Here is a 22,714-nt window from a genome sequence, read left to right on the forward strand (position 1 = left end):
CCCCCCCCCCCCCCCCCCCCCCCCCCCCCCAACAGCCTTTCTGAGGGCTGGTATCTTGTCTCACTCGCTGCTCAAAAAGCAGCCAAACGTTTTTTTTCCCTACCACGTGACCACTTCCTCTCAAGTCCTGAAGCACTTCTACACTAGACCACCTCTCTCCCCTACTCTCTCTAGCCTTTCTTCCACCTCTTTTCCCCCTCAATGGACATTTTCTTCTTAAGGATGCTCGATGTTTGAGTGATGGCGTGTTGGAAATGGCACTTTCATTGTCCCCCAGTGATGGAAATGGATTTTGAGTAGCGGGCTGCAATAGAAACCCCCTTTGCCGTCTTTCAGAGAGACGTGAGAGTGGGTGGGAAAACGAGGAACAGCTACCATTAGCTAATGCCCACTTGTGCCAGCAACCAAAATGAAAAATTACCTCAATCGAGAGAGAGAGAGAGAGAGAGAGAGACTGTCATGCAACTGTAGTGTCAAAATGGCCCCTGAATACTCAAGTTGAATATCTTTGGCCACAGGCTAGATTGTGAACGCATGTACAGAAAAGGTGTCTTTGTGAAGATCAGACAGTTCAAACACTACACTTTTGATTGTTTCCCCAAGCTCTTAAATATGCTGATGACACACCTTGACAACCACCCATATTCAACAATTTCAAAGTCAAGTGAACTTAACTGCAAACTATGCAAGCAGTATAGCACAATGTCAGCATAATCAGGTTAAAATGAATGTCAAATAATGTCCCATGGTTGATTTATTTCCATGAAATATGCATTGTGCATTAGCCAAGCTTCTAGCATGATGATGCATTTGTTACTAATAAATGTCCCATTAAGAATACACATAATCACTCAACTACTTCTTGTCACATTTCAATTTCTACCTAGTAGTCATCACATTGCCAATGACATCTGCAATGTATTTAATTTACGCCGCCGTTTCCTCCGCAGGTTCAGGTGCGTCCAGTCACCCCAGTAACCTCCATTTGTCAAGTTAGTTGTTCTCGATTATGCACTTGACATGATTTCTTTGTTTTTAGCTTTAATTCCTTTTTCTTTTCCTTTTTTTTTCTGCATAGTCTTGTATTCCCATCCCAATCTAATCCATCTGGTGGTAATGCAATGTCATCACAGGAGGCGGAGTTTGAAATGACATGTCATCACTCAAAGCAAAACATCAACATCTGCCCTAACAATCTGAATGTTTTTCGTTTGTTTTTTTTTGGGTTGTTTCTTTGTGTTTGTGTATCACTGTCATGCTAACTATCCACTGCAGCTTTCTGTGTGAATAACCCTTTTCCTCTCTCAATAGGGAGAGTCCCAGTGGGGCAAGTGTGCTCGATGACCTCTCATTGGCTTCTGTGTACATATTCTCTTTATGAGCATGGCCACTGCTTTGAGTGAACAAACTACCCTAACCAGAACCACTCTTCCATTCCCCCCTGTTAAACACATGTGCTGCTTATCTAATGATTCACTGTTGGCTTGTGCTTGGGTGATGCCGGCTTACAAGACTGATGACTGACCTTTAGTCCATCTAATTGACAGGTATGGCTAGCCACCCTCCAATCCCAATTATGGACCTGGCAGATCATCTGGAGCGCCTGAAAGCCAACGACAACCTCAAGTTTTCACAAGAATATGAGGTGAGTGTCAGCAAAGTCCCGATGTTGATTCAGCAATTGTTATTAATGCTTTAGAAAGAGTGTTTGAGAGTTTGAGTTGAGAGGAGATGTGTATCACCGGATTGATGCACAAGTAGCCAGTTTACAAGCTCATTTTACAATGATTGGTGATGACGTGATTGGTCAATAATACACAGACTACAAATGCAAACCAGAACACTTGCAATACCCAAATCTCATCCCGTTGCCTACAGATTATACCCATGCTACCATATACCAGTCCAAGCATGTCAACAATTGGTGGATGACTGCCCAATACGGGAATTAGGAAGTACTTTCATGAGAAATAGCTTCACCAGAGATCTAAAATCAGTCAGTATGCCCTATTCACAGCAGACATTTTGACATGTCATAGCAGGAAATACACAGGTGTAATCAACAGCTGTAATAATGGTTGCACTCCATTTTCAATTCCAGAGCCCTACTGAGACCGTTGAATGGGAAAGACGTCATTTTTAATGGTATTAGTAGCGCCTGTGCTTTTCCTGCTATGACAAGTCAAAAATGTCGGCTGTGAAAAAGGCTACAGTTTACCGACTCTTCTCCAGCCAGTGAATCATACCTCCACTCTGGCTGAAGTCTCACTCTGGAATGTATGGCCACTATCAGACTAAAGATGCATAATGGAACAAAGGTGATGGCTACATATATACATCCTGTGATTAGACCTTGAAACGTAAAAGTCCTTCAAAGTTAAGTGCCCTCAAAAACCCTGTGGGCAGCAGTGAGACAATGCAAGTGTTTCCTTCATATTGCATTGCTTTGTATTGTAGATGAACTAACGGGGCCCGAAACACTTTGTGAGCAAGAGGTGCTTTCAGGGGCATTTTGTGAGATAGGAACGATGCGCGTCCTTTCTCTGCGGGTCCTGCAACAGCTCCAAAATCTATGAGGTCACCCTATGGGTGGCTGCCAAGCCGCCCAATCATTACTGCAGCTTAAGTACATTGAATTCCAATTTCATAGAGCTTATTCGAGAGCAGTGGAAAGGCAATTTTGCGAGCACAATGAAATAAAGATTTTTTTATTATGAGCAATGTTGCAGCCCACTGTTTCAACATATTTAGAAAAAATATCAGGCTTAGCCAGGGGTATTGCTACTTTAAGGGATTTCTGTAGATAAAGATATTGGTGCTGAAATGTCTTATTGTATTCACATTGAGCTCATGTGCTCTTAAATACCTCTGAATGTATTTGCTTCCATCGTCATAGTGGTATAAAAAAGTTTGCCATCATTAAAATGAATAATTAAGCTCATCTTTATGCTATCATTGCTCCCATAAATTACCATAAAGAAGTCATATAAGTACGATAATTATGACGATAATAAGCAAGGTCAGTGTACTAATGTGGCATCTATTTGCAATGTGTCCTATTACTCTTGGGTTTTTACTTTCAGTGGAGATTAACTCATAAAAGCAGGTTGCAGTCGTTAAAAAACACAAGCACAATATTCTCCCTGTAATGTGAGATGGAATGCCATCTTTCATGCCATTGTATTTTCCCTTTGTGATATTACATTTTATGGCTCATTTATCGGTGATGAGGGAGCATTGTCAATCTCTGCTTTACAATGCCGAAAGAGGGCTTGGATAGCAAATTCTGTCGAACTGGTCTCAAGTGTGGTGTTCTAGTATGTGCCATAAAGTCCTACGACTCAAATGAGGAAAGCTGATGGAACACAAGATTTTCCTCGGTGACCAATTTGGAATGTTTCTTTTTGTAAATCTAATCATTTATATGTCGCAATTATGTCATGCCAAAGACAACAAATTGTTCACATTGCTCCTAAAGCTTAAAGCTATCTGCTTCCAGTCAAATTTCCATCTATGAAATGCTCTGATTTAGGCGTTGCAGACCAAATTGTCATCTTAGATTCATGTGTCTGTTGACACCCCATTTTCTACAAGATACCGAGAGGCCAGAACAGATTCTACTTAAATGAACTGGAAAATAATACAAGTCTGGGTAAGACTATTCATCAATTAAATCAGCTTCCAGTCAGAGAACAATAATCATCTTTGGACTGAATAACTTCAAACACGTTTCACTCATGGTCACAGCTTCATTAAAGAGCCTCCACGTTTGGTGTGTGAAAAGACGACACGCACTGGTTTATTAGTATGGTATGCCAGCATAAACCGGATGTTATATCTTGATTTGTAATATGAATGACAACACACGTGATTGCATTCGTTAAAAAACGATTTCTTTGAAAACATAGACAGCAATTTGTACTCCAGCCAACTTGAAGACACGCCATGTCATCAGAGAGAAGCATGGTTCTAACTGACAAGTCAAGGAATGCTTGTGCCTTCATGCTATTTTATGTTCCCTTGTAAATGCTGTGTGTATCAGTCTCTTCACTTGGTGTAAATAGTAAGCTTAAAATATCCAGTCTTGTATATCATTTGACCTTGATGGCAAACAGTATTCATTGCAGGGCAAACTGGAGATTTATCAATATTTTACAATCTTTCTGCATCACTTTTTTGCACACATGTGGTCTAACAGCAGCACTCAAAATCAATATTATGAAAGACTTTAATACCAAATGAATATTTTTAGCCAAATATGTCAATGTAGAGACATGAACAAACAGATTGGAACTCATCAGAGCTTTGACTTTTATAAACTGCCTTCCTCAAAGCGCTGGATAAACATCTTTCAACATACAAGTCTAAATGTGGCCTTAAGACACTCTTAAAGAGATGAAAACATAACGTAGTATTTTCAACTCTAAAAGGCATAGTGCAGGAAGCTTTCTGATATTGATCTTATGCCAACATCTCATGGGCCATGACCATGGAGTTGAATTCAATCCAAGCAAGGAACTATTGTTAAATGTTCACATTATATATTACATCACATTCCATTGTAACAAAAGTGTTCTTCTACTTCACAGTCCATTGACCCCGGTCAGCAGTTCACGTGGGAACACTCTAACCTGGAGGTCAACAAACCAAAGAACAGATATGCCAACGTGATTGCCTACGACCACTCCAGAGTCTTGCTCTCCGCTATTGACGGTATGCTGCCCACCAACATCTTCTCTCCCATCTGCTGTATCGATTCGACAGACAGCCAGGACAACTGTATCTTTTAGACCCGAGGAGTGCAACCACGCTGTACTTTTAAATTATATTTCTCCACAAGCACCTCAGACTACTTTCTCCTTTCATGCCTCAGGTGCTTGCAAAGAAAGTGACGGCTTTAGAAACTGGCAATTTTCACTTTAAATGCTGAGGCAAGCACTCAAGTCAGATTAAACAATCACATATAGTGAGCCATGCAGGTATACCCAGCATCTATTTTTCTCACTTTACAGCAGGTGATTCACACTTACATTTTGTATAAAGCCATGGCCAGTTTCTTATCTTGAAATGAGAACAGTGAGTACACTGGAAGATAGACATCTTGGCTTATTATAACTGTCATTTATTAGAATTTAAATTTGCAATACACATTACATTAACTATTTGTGGGTACACATTTGACATGGATATGCGTTTGCCAATGTGCTACCTGACAGAAAACTCGCTAGTAACATTAAGACTCACTCAAGATGTGGCTGCACAACTTCACTTGAGCCCATCTAGGAACCTGATATGAAACAGCCCAGTGAGTGTTTGGCACATTAAAGAAGCGCTGCGCTGTACAGTGTAGCTTCTGAAGAATGAAAGGCCATTTTGAAATGGCTAGTTAAGTGTTGGCTCCCTCACTAGTTTCTTGGATTAAACAGAATTGCACATACACACACACGGCTATTAATTAACCATTTCCATTGAGCTGCTCCCGCGGAGGGCGAAGGAAAAATAAACAAAGAAGTAAATGGCTATTGTGACAAAAGCAGACAGATAAAGGCTCAAAGAGCCCTTTTTGCAGTCTCTCAGACACGACACACAGCCGAGTGTTGATGGAACTCCATTAGCCAGGCGTTTAAACACATCTGCACGACCATATTGGAGCCTTTGTGCTGCAGCAAGTGAGCAGTTCTCAGCCAGGGGGACAAGAGGGACTTCCTTTTTTCCTTCTGAGGCTTAAAGCCTTTTGGCAAGCTATGCGTCTATTGTTTACTTTGATTGAGTTATTTGAATAAAAGGGGATTTGGGATTTGACATCAGAATTTGAAGACAGCTACTTTCAGAATGTATTGATGTGGGGATGGATCAGCAGAATCTTTGGAACACAGGCGCACTGATGCGCAAGTACGTTTGTGGACTTTGTCGTGACATGACTGAATTTGCTCTACTTTTGACCTCTGCCAAGTTGCCTGACCGTACAAAACATGCGCTTAGCGGGATTAAACATGTTTCTAAAGTTAATCCCTAAAACTTTGCCTACCCCTCATTTGCCAAATTGTGCAGCTTCTAAATTCAATTAGTATGCATCAGTATTTGTTAGCATGTTCTTTTTGGAACTTTACATTTATTAAAAGTGAATTTATGCAGTTTTTCTGTTGAACTATATTTAGCGTGTGCTAGCTGTCACAAGCCTGTTATTCTACAAACAGGTCATTTGTTCGGGAACATATAATAAAAAATCTAATGTGACAACTTTATAAATATCCGTTCTGAGGTTAGACAATGTGGTAATCTGAGAAAGTGTGAGTCGACATCTGCTCGCAAATGCACCATGTCTAAACATGAACAACAACTACTGGGAATGATCATCATTATGAGCATTACAGTGTTGTAGCCTGAAATCTGTTTCCTTACAGATTCTTTTGCTTTCCTATGAAGGGTAGAGAGTACTGAACAACGCTGGAGCAATGTTTATTTCTCAATAAGCATATTGACTGAGAGAATGGTTGCATTTATACAAATCCTGAGTGACAGAAAGCACAAAGGCAAAAGCCATTTGCAAATGTGCATTAAACAACTTGCCTCGTTCTCATTAATCCACAGTAATGTCTCTTTTTGCTTCTTCTTTTCAAATTGAAAACGCGTTGGGCTTAATTGCATTTATCCCTTGTCCATCACGGAAATGTACTGCCGCCCGGCTGTTTGGACAACTTCAACAGCAAAAAGCGAGGGCGAGTTGAAAAAAAATAAAATAATGTGGGCTGGTCTTTGAATGTGTTCATATTCCATTTTCCTTTCCTGTTGAATAAGTTACCTGGGAGAAAAGGGAGTTTGTGGGGGAGAGGGGATGCAGTTGGAGAGTGGGGGATTCTCTGATACGTGGCGTCCATGCAGATGAGACTTATCTTGGTCGGCCATGTGTGCACGAAGCCCCTAAACTGCCAGTCCTGAAGCATTGACTGGCTGTCAGCTCCGTCTCTTCCGCCTGGATTGGAAAAGGCTGCTGTGCCTTTCATTTAATATAAGCAAAGGGAAGGAGAGAGGAAGGGAGGGGGGAAAATTGTTTTGCTAGTTTTTTTGTTGGTTTGTTTTTCCTCCATGTGATGTGATAGACTTTTACAGACCGAGCGTTATCTGTAAGTCAGTTGCAGATATGGAATGGGAACACAAACGCTGTCGATTTAAACGTGTTGTTGATAGCAAATACAAATCCTCATACAGACTGTAACGCTGGGTCCAAATGTTAGTGTTTTATGCTATTTTTCGATTTCATACTTTCAGAAGACTGAATTCATTTTTGGAGACACTGAGGAAATCCTCATGCGGTGTCATCTGAACCTAAATCAAGACTTAGACCAACTTAGGAAGCAACAAATGCCACTATGTTGAGCCATGTATCCTCTTCTCTACATTGTGTTAAACAACAAAGTTAACCATTGTATTTGAGATGTTGCCTTTTGATTGTAACTCCCACCATCTACATGTTCTGTTTTTAGGTATCCCTGGAAGTGACTATATCAACGCCAACTACATTGATGGCTATAGGAAGCAGAATGCCTACATCGCCACCCAAGGATCCCTGCCAGAGACATTTGGTGAATTCTGGAGGATGATCTGGGAGCAGAGGAGTGCAATCATCGTCATGATGACCAAACTGGAGGAGAGGTCCAGGGTAAGAGACACAGACAGACGTATTTACTCATGAAAAGACCCAATGATTTCAAAGTCTGAGCAAAGTCAAGCAAGTTGTTTACACACAAATGCCTTTTTGTAAAGCAAATTAAATAGATTTGTTGTTCCATTCTTGATTTGACATTGAAGATTCGCTGAATGGATTCTTCCAACTTTGTTCACCCTCTCTAAGTGACAGTCATATTGCAGTCCTTGTCCTTTTGTTTAATTTGTAAAGTGCGTTGTACTCCGGCCCTCCCGAGAAGCCTTTGTATTCATTCTCCAGGCAAAGCCAAGTTCTATGCCGTTACCCACTGATATGCTCAATCCTTTCTTTACAAAAAACACTTTGTTGTTGTTTACTTTGGATTGATTAGTGGCATGGCTCCATTCATTGGCCCAGCACTGCTGAAAGCACTGGATTACAATCAGTGATAAAGAGACACTGGAAAGCAACATTGGCCAGCTGTATGCACTCACAACTCCTTTAAGGTACACATGGTCAGCCCTTGCTCTTCCACATCTTACAGTGTTTGACTGAGCAGATGAAAGCTTACACAGACTCCACCACTGACCTTCACACCTGTATGCCTTTTCTAAGAGCCCGGCGTAGTGTTAACAGCGGTGCTGACTCAATCCACGGAGCAGTTTTCACTCAGTATCTGTACAGTCTGCAAAGCTAATAAGCTCCCCCGTCTGATTTTTAATATCGGAGGTGCTGTAAAATGCATAATTCTTCAATTAAATTCGCTCTATGCTGTCAGGTGTCAGTTTGACTCTATAGATGCTTTGTGATAGAAGAGTGCTTCTTGGCTCTGCCGTAAAGGCTTCCTGCGAGACATCCCGCACTCTGATCTGTTCCGTACCATTATGTTGTTTGACATTTGTAGTGCATAATGTGATTCTGTTGCTGCCAACCGCTCCCATCTTTCATATAAATCAGTCATATCATTCTCTGGTAAGCACTCAAGCTGTCGTTGTATGTTGTACATACTAAAGCTTGAGTATTTGCAAGTAAATGCCATTGTGAATCATTTCACTACTCCCGGTGTCACAATCACTCCATTGCTACTAGTGTCAGGTACATAACATCTGTTTAGGTAATGAAATGAATGTACAGTACACTTTTTAAGATATTGAATAGCACCACGATGACATTGCCATTGTGTTGAACATACGGCTATCACCACATCAGTTTAATGGACAATATGAAGAATAACAAGTGAATTGGAACCCAGTTATTTCCTCCCTAACACCTATAGGGCTTCCCTTTGTCAGCTAAGCAGTAATGCGATAGTGGAACCGTTTTTTTATTGGCCGTTAACCGGGAAACAAAGCTGCACAGTCAAATGGCAATAGGGCTGAGCCGGTGATATGATTGGAAACTGTGGTTACTTTTGTAATTATGGAGTACGGCAGGAAAATGAATAGCTCTCTCAGCTCTATACAAATATCTCAGGCCATTTAATTGATTACTCAGCAGGAATGAGGTGAATTTGGAAATGTATTTTACCATTACTTGACTTTGTGTAATACTTTGAATGTGAAGCAGGGCATTTTTGAAAAAGAGCATTTACAAAATGCATCCAGACTAGTCTGTTCTAAGTATATGGCAGAATGTGTTCATTCCTATCCATACCATGTGTCTCTCCACTGCAGGTTAAATGTGACCAATACTGGCCTACAAGAGCGACAGAGACGTACGGCCTCATCCAAGTGACACTGCTAGACACAGTAGAGCTGGCCACATACTGTGTCAGGACATTTGCACTTTTTAAAGTAAGGAGCATTTGGATTTTCTTGTCCGATAGTAGCTACTTAGACCCCACAACAACTTGTCAAGTCGTTGGTCACTGACCTTTCTCCACCTCCATAATTCAGAATGGCTCCAGTGAGAAGAGAGAGGTGAGGCAGTTCCAGTTCACGGCCTGGCCGGACCACGGGGTACCGGAGCACCCCACTCCTTTCCTGGCCTTCCTCAGACGGGTGAAAGCTTGCAATCCTCCGGATGCGGGGCCAATGGCGGTACACTGCAGGTAAGAAACAACATGGTATCACGAAAACATCCTGAAGCATGAAATTGATTTGTTCTTTCCATTTGCTGTAATGAATATATGAATACATATGACAAAATGTGTTTTTGGTTTTTTTGTTGTTATCCGAGTGATTTGTGTACCAGTAAGATATTTTTAAAAACTAAATCAGAAATGAACCAGAGGGAAAAATGTAAGCTGAAAGTAGAATATTTGATATTGAGTAAACTGTGGCCCGATGTAAGCCCAAACAAATCAGCCTCCTAGCTTTCACAGAAGGCACTTAAAATCGGAGGGTGTTTTCAACATCACAGCACAAAGAGTACCAGTGTCATTGCCCTCGGCAAACTCAAACATTTCCTCCCACTCGCTGACACACAGACACACACACACACAGACCTGTCGTGTTCCTTGCTACACCACTAACATGTCGCACATCAGCAGCCCACAAGTCCTTGGCTTATCCCCTGGGTTATTGCATCCGAAACAAATAACTTTAACGCCAACTTCGCTTCCCTTAGCTACATAAGCAGCCACACTTCCAACAGAGAGGCAGAGGGGATATAACACAGACTTCTGGCTCCTTTCAACTCAGCAAGTCAGCAGAGGCTCAGCGCAGAGAAAGCAAGTGACTGAAGGGGTAGAGAGAGACAGTCAAAAACCAAGCAACAGCCACAGTGAGTGTAATAGATACAAACTTGTGTCAGAAAGTGACAAAAAGAGGAAGGGGGATTACTGAAGAATTAGAGTTACCACATGCTGTAGTTAATTAGAACTAGTTGCCGAATCGCTTCAAATTGAAAATCCGGACTTTCTACAATGAAGCAGAATGCAGGAATTAATGTCACTCTGCAGATGGGAGTTTTTAATACCTCTGGCTCCCTATCAGATACAGTCATTCCCCAAGCTCAAAATCCTTCCAGAGGCTTTTCTTCACTTCATGTTTGACCACAATTTTAAATAGAGCCATCGTTTTTTTTTTATCTGCATACTTGCAAAAATAATGTTAGGAGTGTTTAGTGGTTATGCAGAGATATACCGTAGATAAAGATATTTAGTATCGTAGCTAAAGCTGTTCATACACATGCAAAAAGGCCTATAATTAACAACATGGTACAGTCTCTTAAGTAGCTGATTAATTAGTTAGTTAATTAGTTGTAAATCACTAATTAGAACCATGTTTATATCTTGACTAACACAGATCCTTAGCTATAACCAGCCAATCAATATGTCTGTACTCCTCCACACAAACACCTCAAGACAGAGATTCTTACACTGTAAAATTGAGGAAATCAGACAGGTGTCCTTAAACTATACCGTAAATTCAAATAACGATAACTTGTGGTAAGATTCACAATTGTATCCATGTGATTGAACACTAATGATAATGACTTAGGGCCAAGAAATCAGAGCATTTTGTGTTGCACATGCTAAACATTCTATGGTAAATATGGGTTTAGTACATCGTTTTTCACCACATGAGTATTTCATGCAAAATGCATCAATGTGTTTCCACTGCACTTCTTCAACACTTCTCACAAGGTGAAATTCCAGTTTGTCTTATCAAATCTGCCCCCCAGACACATTATAGCACGTTTCCTGGGTTCCTTGTTCCTGCTGCTTTCACTGACCCAGAGGTCAGGGACTGTTTTGCTGCTGTAGCTAAAGGGCTAACCCAAGCGTGGTGAGGTGACGGAAGAGGTTAAAAGTTCATGATTGAATGTCGTGGAGAGCGCTGGCCTCTCCCAGCAGCTGCGAAGGGAAACTTTTGATGAAACAACAGTCTCTGTATTACTGTGGAAGCCAGCACATCATGTAGAATGTAGTCCACTCACCTAGCAATTAAGGTATGTCAGCTGCGAATGACAAATAACAATATCTAGAGTGCCAGCAAAAACGGAAAGTGGGTAATTACCTGTTTGTTTTGGCACAATTGCTTCAAGCGTAAGTGAACATACTGATGGGCAGCGAAAACACTGGATCATGCTGCAGGGTCATGGGAGAGGTTTCTATGGACTTCTCACTGTGAATGACAGTCGTGATTGGAATCCATTGTAAGTGCTCCGAGTTAAGAAATAACTGAGACACCTGAGACAAATAACTTTGCTTGCATTGGCTACTGGTGGTGACTACATGCCTGACAAAGGTCAGGAACCCGGTAGTTTGAATGAATGACTTTTTTTGATTAGTATTATTATAAGTATTATAGACTCCAAATGAGGCGATCCTGGTGAATTTGAGTAAATGTGAGCGTGTTAAATAGGCAGTGTAAGGAAACGGTGACAGGTTAGCTGACGGCAAGAGATTTGGTAACAATACATATGTAATTACTTCCACTGCTGCTCATGCTTTATCTTCTCGGGACTCATTGCAGCTGTATTTTAAATGGCACTCTCTCTCCCATCCCCTATTTCCTAAACTCCTGGAAAGCATATTAGTCTGACACTTAATGTGTGTCGACGTCCAAAGCAGCTGGTCTTGACCGGCTGAAAAGGCAGTGTCAGGTCATTAGTGCAGTCAGTCCGCCAGCTCGCCTTCAACTGCCAAACGCACCGACAGCTTTCTGCACCGACACACACACACACCATCACTTGTCGATAAAAGGAATATCGCATATTTTCCCAGCGTTTCCTGTTGTTACATTTCAGAATAAAATGCTGCTCAATATATATTCCTGCTGCTCAGTCTTTCAGAAAAACTATCCACACAACTCCGAGGTAACCGGCGACATCTCTACCTGCACAACACAACTCCACCGTCTCCCCACCTCCCTCCCCCCATTCCTCATCTTCCTCTGTCTCTGTCTCTCGAGCTCAACGCTGTCACTCTGTCACTTACTCTCTCGCAGGTCATCACTCTCCCACATTCAGGTCTGCACTGTAAAATGTGTTCAGATTGGAAGCAGCTGGGGTAGAGGGACAAATCTCTCCTCGTTTCTGCATCCCTCGCCCGAGGGCTGATGTGTTCTGGGACCTGGAAGTGATTCACTCTTCAAATATCCCTCAGATACTTTCACTTTTCTTAGCGGCTTGATTCTTAAGACTCACACGCGGATTCTGTGAACGCCCTAGAGCTTTGAAGAGTTTCGTAACAACACAAAACAAAGTTCAGTCTTATTCAGCCAATGTCAGCCATTTTGAAAGTGATCATCAGATCATTTGTTAAAGCCAATGACTCCCATGCGTGTCTTAATTCCAGTGCAGCATGGCACATTAACCAGACTTGGCCTCCAGGGACTAACTTTACTCCCTCTCGAGTTCTCCTTCTCAACCCCCCTCTCTCCGTGTCTCAGAGCAAATGAAAAACAAATGCTCCATCAGAAGGAGGAGGCACGAGAGCATGGCTCACACCTCGTAGGCATGTCAGCTTAATGGATTGAATAACCTATTTACTTTGGAGCGCGAGGTACTGTCTCGTCAGTGCCGTGCTTTGCGGGGTGTGGGAGGAGAGTTAACGAACAAGATTTACCACCACCCTGTCGCCCCACAGTAAATAAATTGTCATCAGAAAACATCCTCTGTGCTGAGGCATGAGATATTAAAACATGTAATGTGCAAGGGGTGAGCGTTTCTCAACTGTCGGCAGTCTGCAGAAGGAAGCTACGTTTACGCAGCACGTCTGTGGCTGCTCTTTAAGAGGAGGTCAAAGAGAAACATGTTCCCTCTATGTAAGAGCACTTTGTTCACGTGTGCATTTTTACACACTAATGTAGCAACGTGCCGATGTGAATCTCAACGAGGAGACCAGCCTTTCAGTGCCTCTTCTGGAGCTCTTTCGTTTTTGTGGGTGCACTGTGCTAATCTAATGGCATTAATTGAAGTCAGCTGCACTTCTCAGAAGTTGCCCTGCACATTAACGAAGCCCTCAAACAAAAATCTCTAAATTGCGTCAGTGTACCCACATCTCTGTGTGCATTTGTTGTAGTGGCACTTTTTGGAACCATGAGATAAAGGTTAAATGTTGCTGTTGCGTAAGTGATTAGCCCTGATGTATTGGAGAGCACAGGTGGGGTCCAGGGGGGGGGGACTAGATTGCGAAAGGCAGCAGTCAGCCCGCTGAAGGCTCTGACTGCCAAGCCCTCTTCTCCACACAGTGCCACTTCAGATTTAATTACACTCCAAGCCAAATGGTCCATCCTACAGTGGCAAACTTGGCGCAGAGAGTTTACCTTTTGGCCTCATCAATGGGAGAAGGGAGTTCTTCACGCCCTTGTACATGTTTAGAAAAGACACTTTACCTTCCACTGGACTGCTCCTCATTCATAGAAGGTATGATAATAAAAGCTCAAACTTGTCAAAGTAGGGACCTTAAACATGTTTCGATAAAATGTATGCCTTTTATAACCTCCCTTTTCTTGTACTGCTACCACTGAGAATGCCATCCAATAACACGCTTCCTTCTTTATGTTGTTTTCGACTGCAGTGCTGGGGTGGGACGCACAGGTTGCTTCATCGTGATTGATGCCATGATGGAGCGTATCAAGCACGAGAAGACTGTGGACATCTACGGGCATGTAACGCTAATGCGTGCCCAGCGCAACTACATGGTGCAGACAGAGGACCAGTACGTCTTCATACATGACGCGCTCCAGGAGGCCGTCAACTGCGGCACCACCGAAGTGCCCGCCAGAAACCTATACGCCTACATCCAGAAACTGACGCAGATAGAGGGTGGAGAGAATGTCACCGGCATGGAACTTGAGTTCAAGGTACAAACTGTATTACTATGAATGAGCAGTGTTTCAGCTTTCGATTCCTACATGACACCTGACCTTCAGTTTTACACTAAGAACTTGCCATGTGCCGCAAGAATTTACCGGCATCCCATTGGCAACTGTTTTCCAAGTCAAATGCGTGCCCCTGTGCCATTGATTGGGAATTCTCAGTCCAACTCCCAAACTCTTTTCCAGTTCTCATTAGGCTCGCTCGACAGTGTGGGGCCTGTGGTTTCCTCTCTATTCCACTTAGTTGACTTGCTTGTGCAACGCAACATAGGATGAATTCTCCATGTCTGATTTCCCCTTCCCATAGCTCCACTTCCTTGGGTTACAGGGGTCTTGGTTTACATGACAAACACCAAACACAGGTTTCCCCGACCACAGAGGGGACTTGAGCAATGTACTCTGCATTTACAATGAGAGTCTCAACCCTCCTTTTCCAGCCGTTGCAGCCCTTGTTCTTGCTGCATGCACCGTATTGCCATGCTCGTCACGCACCTACTTTCTTGCTCTGTGATGGATGCTGATTCCATTATGAGATGATTAACAGCTTAGATTACACTGATTCTGTCCACTTGGGGATCCATTCCCCTGTCGTCATCGTAATATGCCGTTTTCCCCCTGCAAAGGCCAGCTGTGATAGTAATCACTGATGCCATGTCTGTACTTTATGGTTACATGAAATAGTATATAACCACAGTACACTGGTGCGTCATTATCCACTATGTGCAGCTTATTATTGGGGATTCTTCCTTAGGGAGCAGGACAAAATACGAAAGCATGTGATCGTTCATAGTGCTTAGATCTATGTAAAGTACAATCCACCTTAAATGTCAAACATAATAGGTAATTAGGAAAACAGCAGAATGTCAGTGCTCAAAGGTGTCTTTTTTTCTGTCTCGATGCAGCGTTTAGCCAACACTAAAGCCCATACATCACGATTCATCAGTGCCAATCTTCCCTGCAACAAGTTCAAGAACCGCCTTGTTAACATAATGCCATACGAGTCCACGCGCGTGTGTCTTCAGCCCATTCGGGGAGTTGAAGGCTCTGACTACATCAATGCCAGTTTCATTGACGGGTACAGGTAAGGACTCCAACACCCGTTGCTGATAAGATGGCCAGTATATCAATTCATTGGACTTGAAAAACTACATTTTTGTAACTTAAAGAGTCATAAGAGAGTATAAGAGAAACGTATACAATGCTCATACTTTTCCATCATGTGACTAATGCATTCCCACAGGCAACAGAAAGCATACATTGCCACACAAGGACCACTGGCAGAGACCACGGAGGACTTCTGGAGAATGCTCTGGGAGCACAACTCCACTATTGTCGTAATGCTCACCAAGCTTAGAGAAATGGGCAGGGTAAGCCAACTCTTTTTTTTTTTTTTCTCCACACTTTTTGGCAGATTAACCGCCTTCTGGCTACAAACACAAAAGCATATTACAAAACAGCGTATATGGAATACCAGCTGAAGATGCAGTAGGAATTGAATGAAGAAAATTCTGGGAATGAACACAATGAAGCGAGTGTATGAAGAGAATGTTGTGGCTCATTGTGGTCTTCTATTTTTCACTCTACAGGAAAAGTGCCACCAGTACTGGCCAGCGGAGAGGTCAGCCAGATACCAGTACTTTGTGGTGGACCCCATGGCCGAGTATAACATGCCCCAGTATATCCTGAGAGAGTTCAAAGTGACTGACGCCAGGGTAAGCAGACTTTGTTTCATCAAACTAAGTTTAAAGATAAGAAAATGGGACATTGTTGGAACAGAGCTCCAACTCCAGTGCTATAGTTTACAGTTTGGTCTAGTGTATTGCCTTTCAAAGCCTGGGTCGTGTCCCAACCGTGGGTCATGGGGGACACTGGATGCATTACCAAAATGAAATAATAATAATTTAACTATTGAGAAACCAACTGGCTATTTTAATTTCTGAATTCCCATCATGCAATTTGTTTTATCACATGATTTTACTTAGAGAAAGAAGATTTGTTTGAAAGTGGTGGGCATGCTCGATAGCACCAGATGCAACATTGAAGTCGTCATTAACTCCAAATGTTGGCATTGTATCAAGTATTTGTTTATACCAAACTATGGCCTAAAGTATAACATAAGGATAAATATATATTTGTGGGAATTATGACACGTGTCAAAGTGTAAAAACAAATGAGTGCCGGCAGCAGCGAGCTGCCAGAGTTTTTAATTCCATCAAAGACTTACACAGATAAATGGCACCGACTCCTTCCTTTGTAGTGCATGTTACACTGTCTCGTCAATGGGATTGCTCTTCTTATCAAGGGGATACAATATCACTTAAGTAATGCACACCCTCAAAGTCGATTCTCCAAGCACCCTGTCGAGGGTAGCACATCAAAGGAATTAGCATCTTCAGTGTTCATGTTTAAAACATTCAGAGGAAATGACAGGAATCTTTAATAACAACAGTTTCTCTGATGCTTTACTTTGCACCTAAAAAGTCCATCTTGCACTGTAAAACCCACAAAGCTGTGGATCACGATGGAGATGCTCACGGGTTGGCCTTCTGTGAAACATCTCGGATTGCCTTCCTAGTTCCACTCTACTCTGTTATTGTTGCATATCTCTGACTGATTCTAAGAGCTGCTTCTGTACATTCTCTCTCTTTCGGTTCCAGGATGGACAGTCGCGGACAGTAAGGCAGTTTCAGTTCACAGACTGGCCTGAACAAGGAGTGCCAAAATCAGGGGAGGGCTTCATCGATTTCATCGGCCAAGTACATAAAACAAAAGAGCAGTTTGGCCAAGATGGGCCTATCTCAGTCCACTGTAGGTAAGTGATCAACCAGTATCAACCCACCACACGATACAACATGCACTTCGTAGAAAATTAAACTGAGTGCAACCATCTATTGAGTTGCAAAGAATATATTTCTACAGAAATACTGCATAATGGTACATTGTTTGACAGAACTTTTTCTATATTTATCTGCTTTCTCTGGCCTCACCGCTAACACTTCTGCCCTCTCTCGCACAGCGCGGGTGTTGGTAGAACTGGAGTTTTCATCACCCTCAGCATCGTCTTGGAACGAATGAGATATGAGGGCGTAGTAGATATCTTTCAGACAGTGAAAATGTTACGGACACAGAGACCAGCTATGGTGCAGACAGAGGTGAGGTGCTTTTTTTTTCCCCCACTAAAATTAAGACGAAAAAATAACTCAACTGTACTGAGGTAGTAATGTAACTAGTTATGGTTTAGATAACACATGGAATCAGTTTCTGTGTGACCGATTTGATAACTGCCAAATAAAAAGGGCTGGTGAGATTCCAACTATGCTTTTAAACCAATCAATATTTTACTAACGCCTTTGTATTACAAAATAAAGATAAATAATCACGTTAGAAGTACAATGTACCAAAGATGGCAGATCCCTGTGAGCTGAAGTCTTCTCTTCTGTGCTTCCAGGATCAATACCAGTTCTGCTACAGAGCTGGCTTGGAGTACCTGGGAAGCTTTGATCACTATGCAACGTAAAAGACCCAGTATTGGAAGAAAAAAGCAGAGGGCCCTTTGGAAAGAAAACCCAGTGAGCCTCTCTTCTGAGCCATAAATTCCTGCTTGAGAAAGTACTCCTTAACTCCTTGCTAACAACTCATTAAGTGTTGGATGTGTGACATGACTCGTCAAAAAATGAAAAAGATGATTCCCGGAGGACCAAGTATTTCCCGACCCCCGATAAAAACCTCGCCTTGATACAAAGTGAGGGAATCCTGACTGTTGAAGCATCGTCTGGAATTATCTTTTCTCTTGCTTCGAGGATTCATTTTGGGGGCTCATGAAACTGAATGAAACCAACACAACAAAAATATAAATGAACAATAATGACATCGTCAGAAATGCATCAGTGATTATGAACCATTACGAGAGACATCGGAGGCACACAGAATTGGGGGTGGGGGGGGGACTTGATGCACATTGTAAAGAAAAAAAAAAAATCAGTTCCACCATCAAGTACACACAGATAAACCATCGAAAAAGAAGACAATGCTTGGTCCACAACAGCAAGACAGACAAAAAGTAATAATGAATAAATACCACTTTTCCTGTCACAATGTTCATCATCTAAATTTTGGAGAGGGTAACGCTCAAATGATATATTAAATAAATAAAAATGATTGATTTAGTTTTTTAGTACTTTATTATACAGCTGATGTGCTTTTTTTGAACTGTGTGAATTTCCTTTTTTTACACAAATTTATTGCTTGGAAAAAAGTGATAAGATGTATTTACGTAATTGTTATTGTTTTTTTTAAAGCTGTAGAACTGTTCTGGAGTATGTGCTATTTAGCAGAGGATTTTTTTTTTTTTTTAAAGACATTTTGTTTCTATTCGTTTCCTTCATTTTGCTGCACTTGGTGCACAGAACAGAATTCACACTACCAAAATGTAGGTTTGTTCAAGAGTTATTTTTGATTTTTTTGTTTGTTTTTTGTCCATGATCACATACATGGTAATTAACTCCTCCCATAGGAATAACTGGGGCTTTGTGGAATCAACAGGGATGAGCAAAGTATAAAGTTGCTGCTACCGATTATCTTAGTTCTTCCATGTTAGAAGGATGAGAAGAGAACCTGATGAATTGGATGAGATATATGAATTTATAAATATATGGTACAGATTGTCAAATACATGTGAAATATATACGAAAGCATAAATAGAACATTCTAAATACATAGACGTAATATATGAAGAAAAGTATACGAAAGATGGACCGTCTATGACAGCTTCCAGATGGAGAGTTGTGCGCTATGGGGGAAATGAAATGAGATATTTCACTGGAATGCACATCAGTAGGAACACAGTTGTATTCTGATTCAGTGCATCTGTTCTTGTGCAATAAATACATGTGTGTGTGTGTGTTCAGATAGGGGTCTATGTGGATGTGACATTCACTCGTGACATTCTTGTTTCACACGCAACTGGAGGTGTGGGAGCGGGAATGTCGGGTGCCAGTCAAAGCATCACTGGTGCATTTTATTTTTATTTTATTTCCAAGCTCTCATACAGTCAGTAATTAATGGCAGAAGGGTCACACAGCCGCAATCACCGCTCCACACAATAGGGCAAGGTACAAAGAAGTCACTTTCTTGTGCTTCTTTAAAGCATCCAATGGTAAGAAGTTGTTTTTTTTGCATTTAGAGTGCCTTATATTTATGCCTGTTTTTATAATGTTTCATTTAACATATTAATGTACCCTTTGAGTAATCTAGGCATTTAGTTCAACTGTAACCATATAGTTTATTTACCTTTTTGTATTCATCGTCACATAATGAGATTATATATGCAATTAAGAACATTTCAAAGTTCATCTTTTGTTTCATTTTCAGTGGCCTTACTGTGGGCTGAGTAAATTAGAATAAAACTCTAAATACATCACTGGCCTCCACAGAAAACACTCAAGAATACACAATAGTTACAAAACATATATTGAACAAACGCAGACATAGAGACAGGGACGATAATGCAGAATACATAAAGATAAAGAGGCCCGTCATAACGGCAATGAGCTTTGAACAGATTTTCCACACGGTCACATTTTAAGACAGCAATTATCCAATTTTAAAATGACCAAACTAAAAACTCATTTGGTTAAAAAGAATGCCGGATGCACACGTCATCACCTCAGGGTTTCTCCTTCATGCCTTGGGTTTGAATTCTGGCCTTCATGTGCGTCACTACGACACAACAGAGAGTGGATCGAGAAACGCAATCTGCAACTAAACGTTCTGTTATGCTGACGATCCTAAACGGTGCGGCATGTTGCTTTTCATTAAATGGCATTACAGTTTGAGACTGGGCTTTAGTTTGGTTCGTGTTGAGCAGCATCCGGACCCTCCTGATAGCCTTGTGGATGTGCATTCCAGGTACTTTCTTTCCCTTGTAAACTCAAGCAGCTGTGTGTTTTCATTTGTGTCTGCTTAACCGATTACTTTTGTCATCATTGTGAGACATAAAAGTGCTATTATTTAACTTCATGGTGGCTAATGTGACATTATGTTCAAGTCTCAGATGTTTATTTTCCTCATCTCAGTTTTTCCTTTATATGTTTTTTTTTTTTGTTTCTATTGATTTCTCATCTGCAGGGTGATACATTGCAGAATGGCCAAAGCTGGCCAGGTAGAAAGATTTGCACTTTCTCTATCTTTGTACTATGCACTGCCCTATTGATTCTTAACCCAACAATATATTACTTGAACCCATCTATAAAAAGAAAATCTCCTTAAACGTTCACTTTGTGTGTATGTAAATAACACAAAAAAGGTATCGACTCTTGAAAAAGACAAAAAAAAACAAAATACGTTTGTGGCGAAAAAAGAGCATCCATCCCGATGCCATGGTTACTCCAGCAAATGACTTCAGAAGAATCTGTCCCCCAACCATCTGTTCTTGTGGCTTTGCCATTCAAGCTTGGAGTGTCATTAACAGAAATAAACGTCGTGTTCTCTGCTCTCTCTATCTATCTCTCGTCTGGATGCATAGACTGAAAATTAAATAATGAAATTGTTAAAAAAAATAAATAAATGAAAAAAAAAATGGCTTGTTAAAAAGATCATACAATTACCTCTGATTAGTTGTAAGCGTAAACTGTTTCTTTTTCTGAATGAAAGGAGTGCTTTTTATTTTCTTACACATTGGTGGCGAAAGAAGTCTGTGTGAAAATCAGTTCTTTGCTGACACAAGTTCCATTTGTTATAAATTAATTCTATTAAAAAATGTCAGTGTTATGCATCGACGTTTCACTTGTTTCCCTCCACCTCACTCGGACTTGAAAAGACGGATGGAGCCTATTTTACCTGCTTACTGGTCTGGGTCCAACACATTACCCACAGTTCTCCCATGAAAGGGGAAACTGAGCCTCACCACGTTTTAACAGATTTCCATCGCTCTGCTTTTTGTTTCTGTCACTGATGTCAGCTACAATGTATCGTCAGGGGAACCTTTGACAGATGTGCAATGTTTTCAAAGCTGCCTGCCTTTGTTTTCACCACACATTTTGTTCACCATACCAACCAAGTGGTGTAGTGTTGTAACTCGGAAATTAAAACTACATTGCATACCATCCAGTGCCATTGCACTACTTAAACACTGTACCTTTTCTTTTGCAATGTGTTGCTGCTTCTCATCGGTTATGTACATATGTGTTAAGTTAACAACACCAGTTAAACCAGCAACCTCAAGTTAGGCCACAATAAATAGTCAATCTAACATCAGATTTACCGTTAATTGACAGTTAAACATGACTTCACTGGTTTTGATAGATAGTGGTAGAAGATCCATCTTCAGCTAAAGCCAGAAAAATACAACCAATAGTGGTACATATTAATATTTATATAACGTAGTGCAAGTGTGTATTGTGCCATAAATATAAATACATACAAAGAGTACTAACGCCACAGATTATTTAAAAAATACCTACTAAAAGGTAAAGTCTATAGAGTTGGTGTTTCAGCAATGCTTGAATGACTGGGAACAATTGCACATTAATTATAGTTATATACTATATATATATATACAGTGGGTACGGAAAGTATTCAGACCCCTTTAAATTTTTCACTCTGTTTCATTGCAGCCATTTGCTAAAATCAAAAAAGTTCATTTTATTTCTCATTAATGTACACTCAGCACCCCATCTTGACAGAAAAAAACAGAAATGTAGAAATGTTTGCAAATTTATTAAAAAAGAAAAACTGAAATATCACATGGTCATGAGTATTCAGACCCTTTGCTGTGACACTCATATTTAACTCACATGCTGTCCATTTCTTCTGATCCTCCTTGAGATGGTTCTACTCCTTCTACTCCTTCATATATATATATATATATATCAAAGATGCTGTCTGGTATGACACTGAGCTCGGTAAGCATTATTCCTGAGTCCGAGTCTACTACAAAATATCCACAATAGCAGATCATAGCAGCTCTAAAATGTAATAAATATCAAGACGTACCTTTTATCAACTTAAGAGGTTAAGATGTTGTTTGTAGGAGCTGCTTTTTTTTTTCTGATGTTTGTTTTTCAAAAACACACGTCAAACTAATATGCAACTTAAGTTAATCATTGCACCTGCCAGAGCAAGCAAAGTGCCTCCGAAGAGGCAATATAGCTGGACATGTTTAGAATCACCACACCATGACGCCTAAAGAATTGCACGCGACATGTAGGAACATTTTTCACAGACTACAGCATGGCAAGAGCAATTATTGCTTCATCTCGTTCCTGACAATTTGATGGAAATTGTCCAAAATGATATTCTA

General features: G+C 41.0%; 1 protein-coding gene across 31 annotated transcripts in view; it reads left to right on the forward strand.

Annotated features, from left to right (window-relative positions):
• Nucleotides 1-21,518, forward strand: part of LOC116385427 (receptor-type tyrosine-protein phosphatase delta) — a 327,744-nt gene extending 306,226 nt beyond the window's left edge. For 18 of the 31 annotated variants that reach the window (XM_031850888.1, XM_031850897.1, XM_031850892.1 and 15 more), the window contains 13 exons: nucleotides 951-992; nucleotides 1,548-1,645; nucleotides 4,590-4,713; nucleotides 7,485-7,660; nucleotides 9,319-9,438; nucleotides 9,541-9,695; nucleotides 14,115-14,400; nucleotides 15,318-15,496; nucleotides 15,656-15,782; nucleotides 16,002-16,127; nucleotides 17,073-17,227; nucleotides 17,432-17,567; nucleotides 17,864-21,518. In XM_031850888.1, coding sequence (XP_031706748.1) covers nucleotides 951-992; nucleotides 1,548-1,645; nucleotides 4,590-4,713; nucleotides 7,485-7,660; nucleotides 9,319-9,438; nucleotides 9,541-9,695; nucleotides 14,115-14,400; nucleotides 15,318-15,496; nucleotides 15,656-15,782; nucleotides 16,002-16,127; nucleotides 17,073-17,227; nucleotides 17,432-17,567; nucleotides 17,864-17,932 — 1,793 coding nt within the window. In that variant the 3' untranslated portion in view covers nucleotides 17,933-21,518. The remainder of the gene's footprint in view (nucleotides 1-950; nucleotides 993-1,547; nucleotides 1,646-4,589; nucleotides 4,714-7,484; nucleotides 7,661-9,318; nucleotides 9,439-9,540; nucleotides 9,696-14,114; nucleotides 14,401-15,317; nucleotides 15,497-15,655; nucleotides 15,783-16,001; nucleotides 16,128-17,072; nucleotides 17,228-17,431; nucleotides 17,568-17,863) is intronic. The other 13 variants (XM_031850902.1, XM_031850903.1, XM_031850904.1 and 10 more) reach the window with 1 other exon arrangement.
• Nucleotides 21,519-22,714: the final 1,196 nt, after the last annotated feature.

The sequence above is a fragment of the Anarrhichthys ocellatus genome, unplaced genomic scaffold, assembly GCF_004355925.1.
Source record: "Anarrhichthys ocellatus isolate YVR2014 unplaced genomic scaffold, GSC_Weel_1.0 scaffold11, whole genome shotgun sequence".
NCBI classification, from domain to species: Eukaryota; Metazoa; Chordata; class Actinopteri; order Perciformes; family Anarhichadidae; genus Anarrhichthys; species Anarrhichthys ocellatus.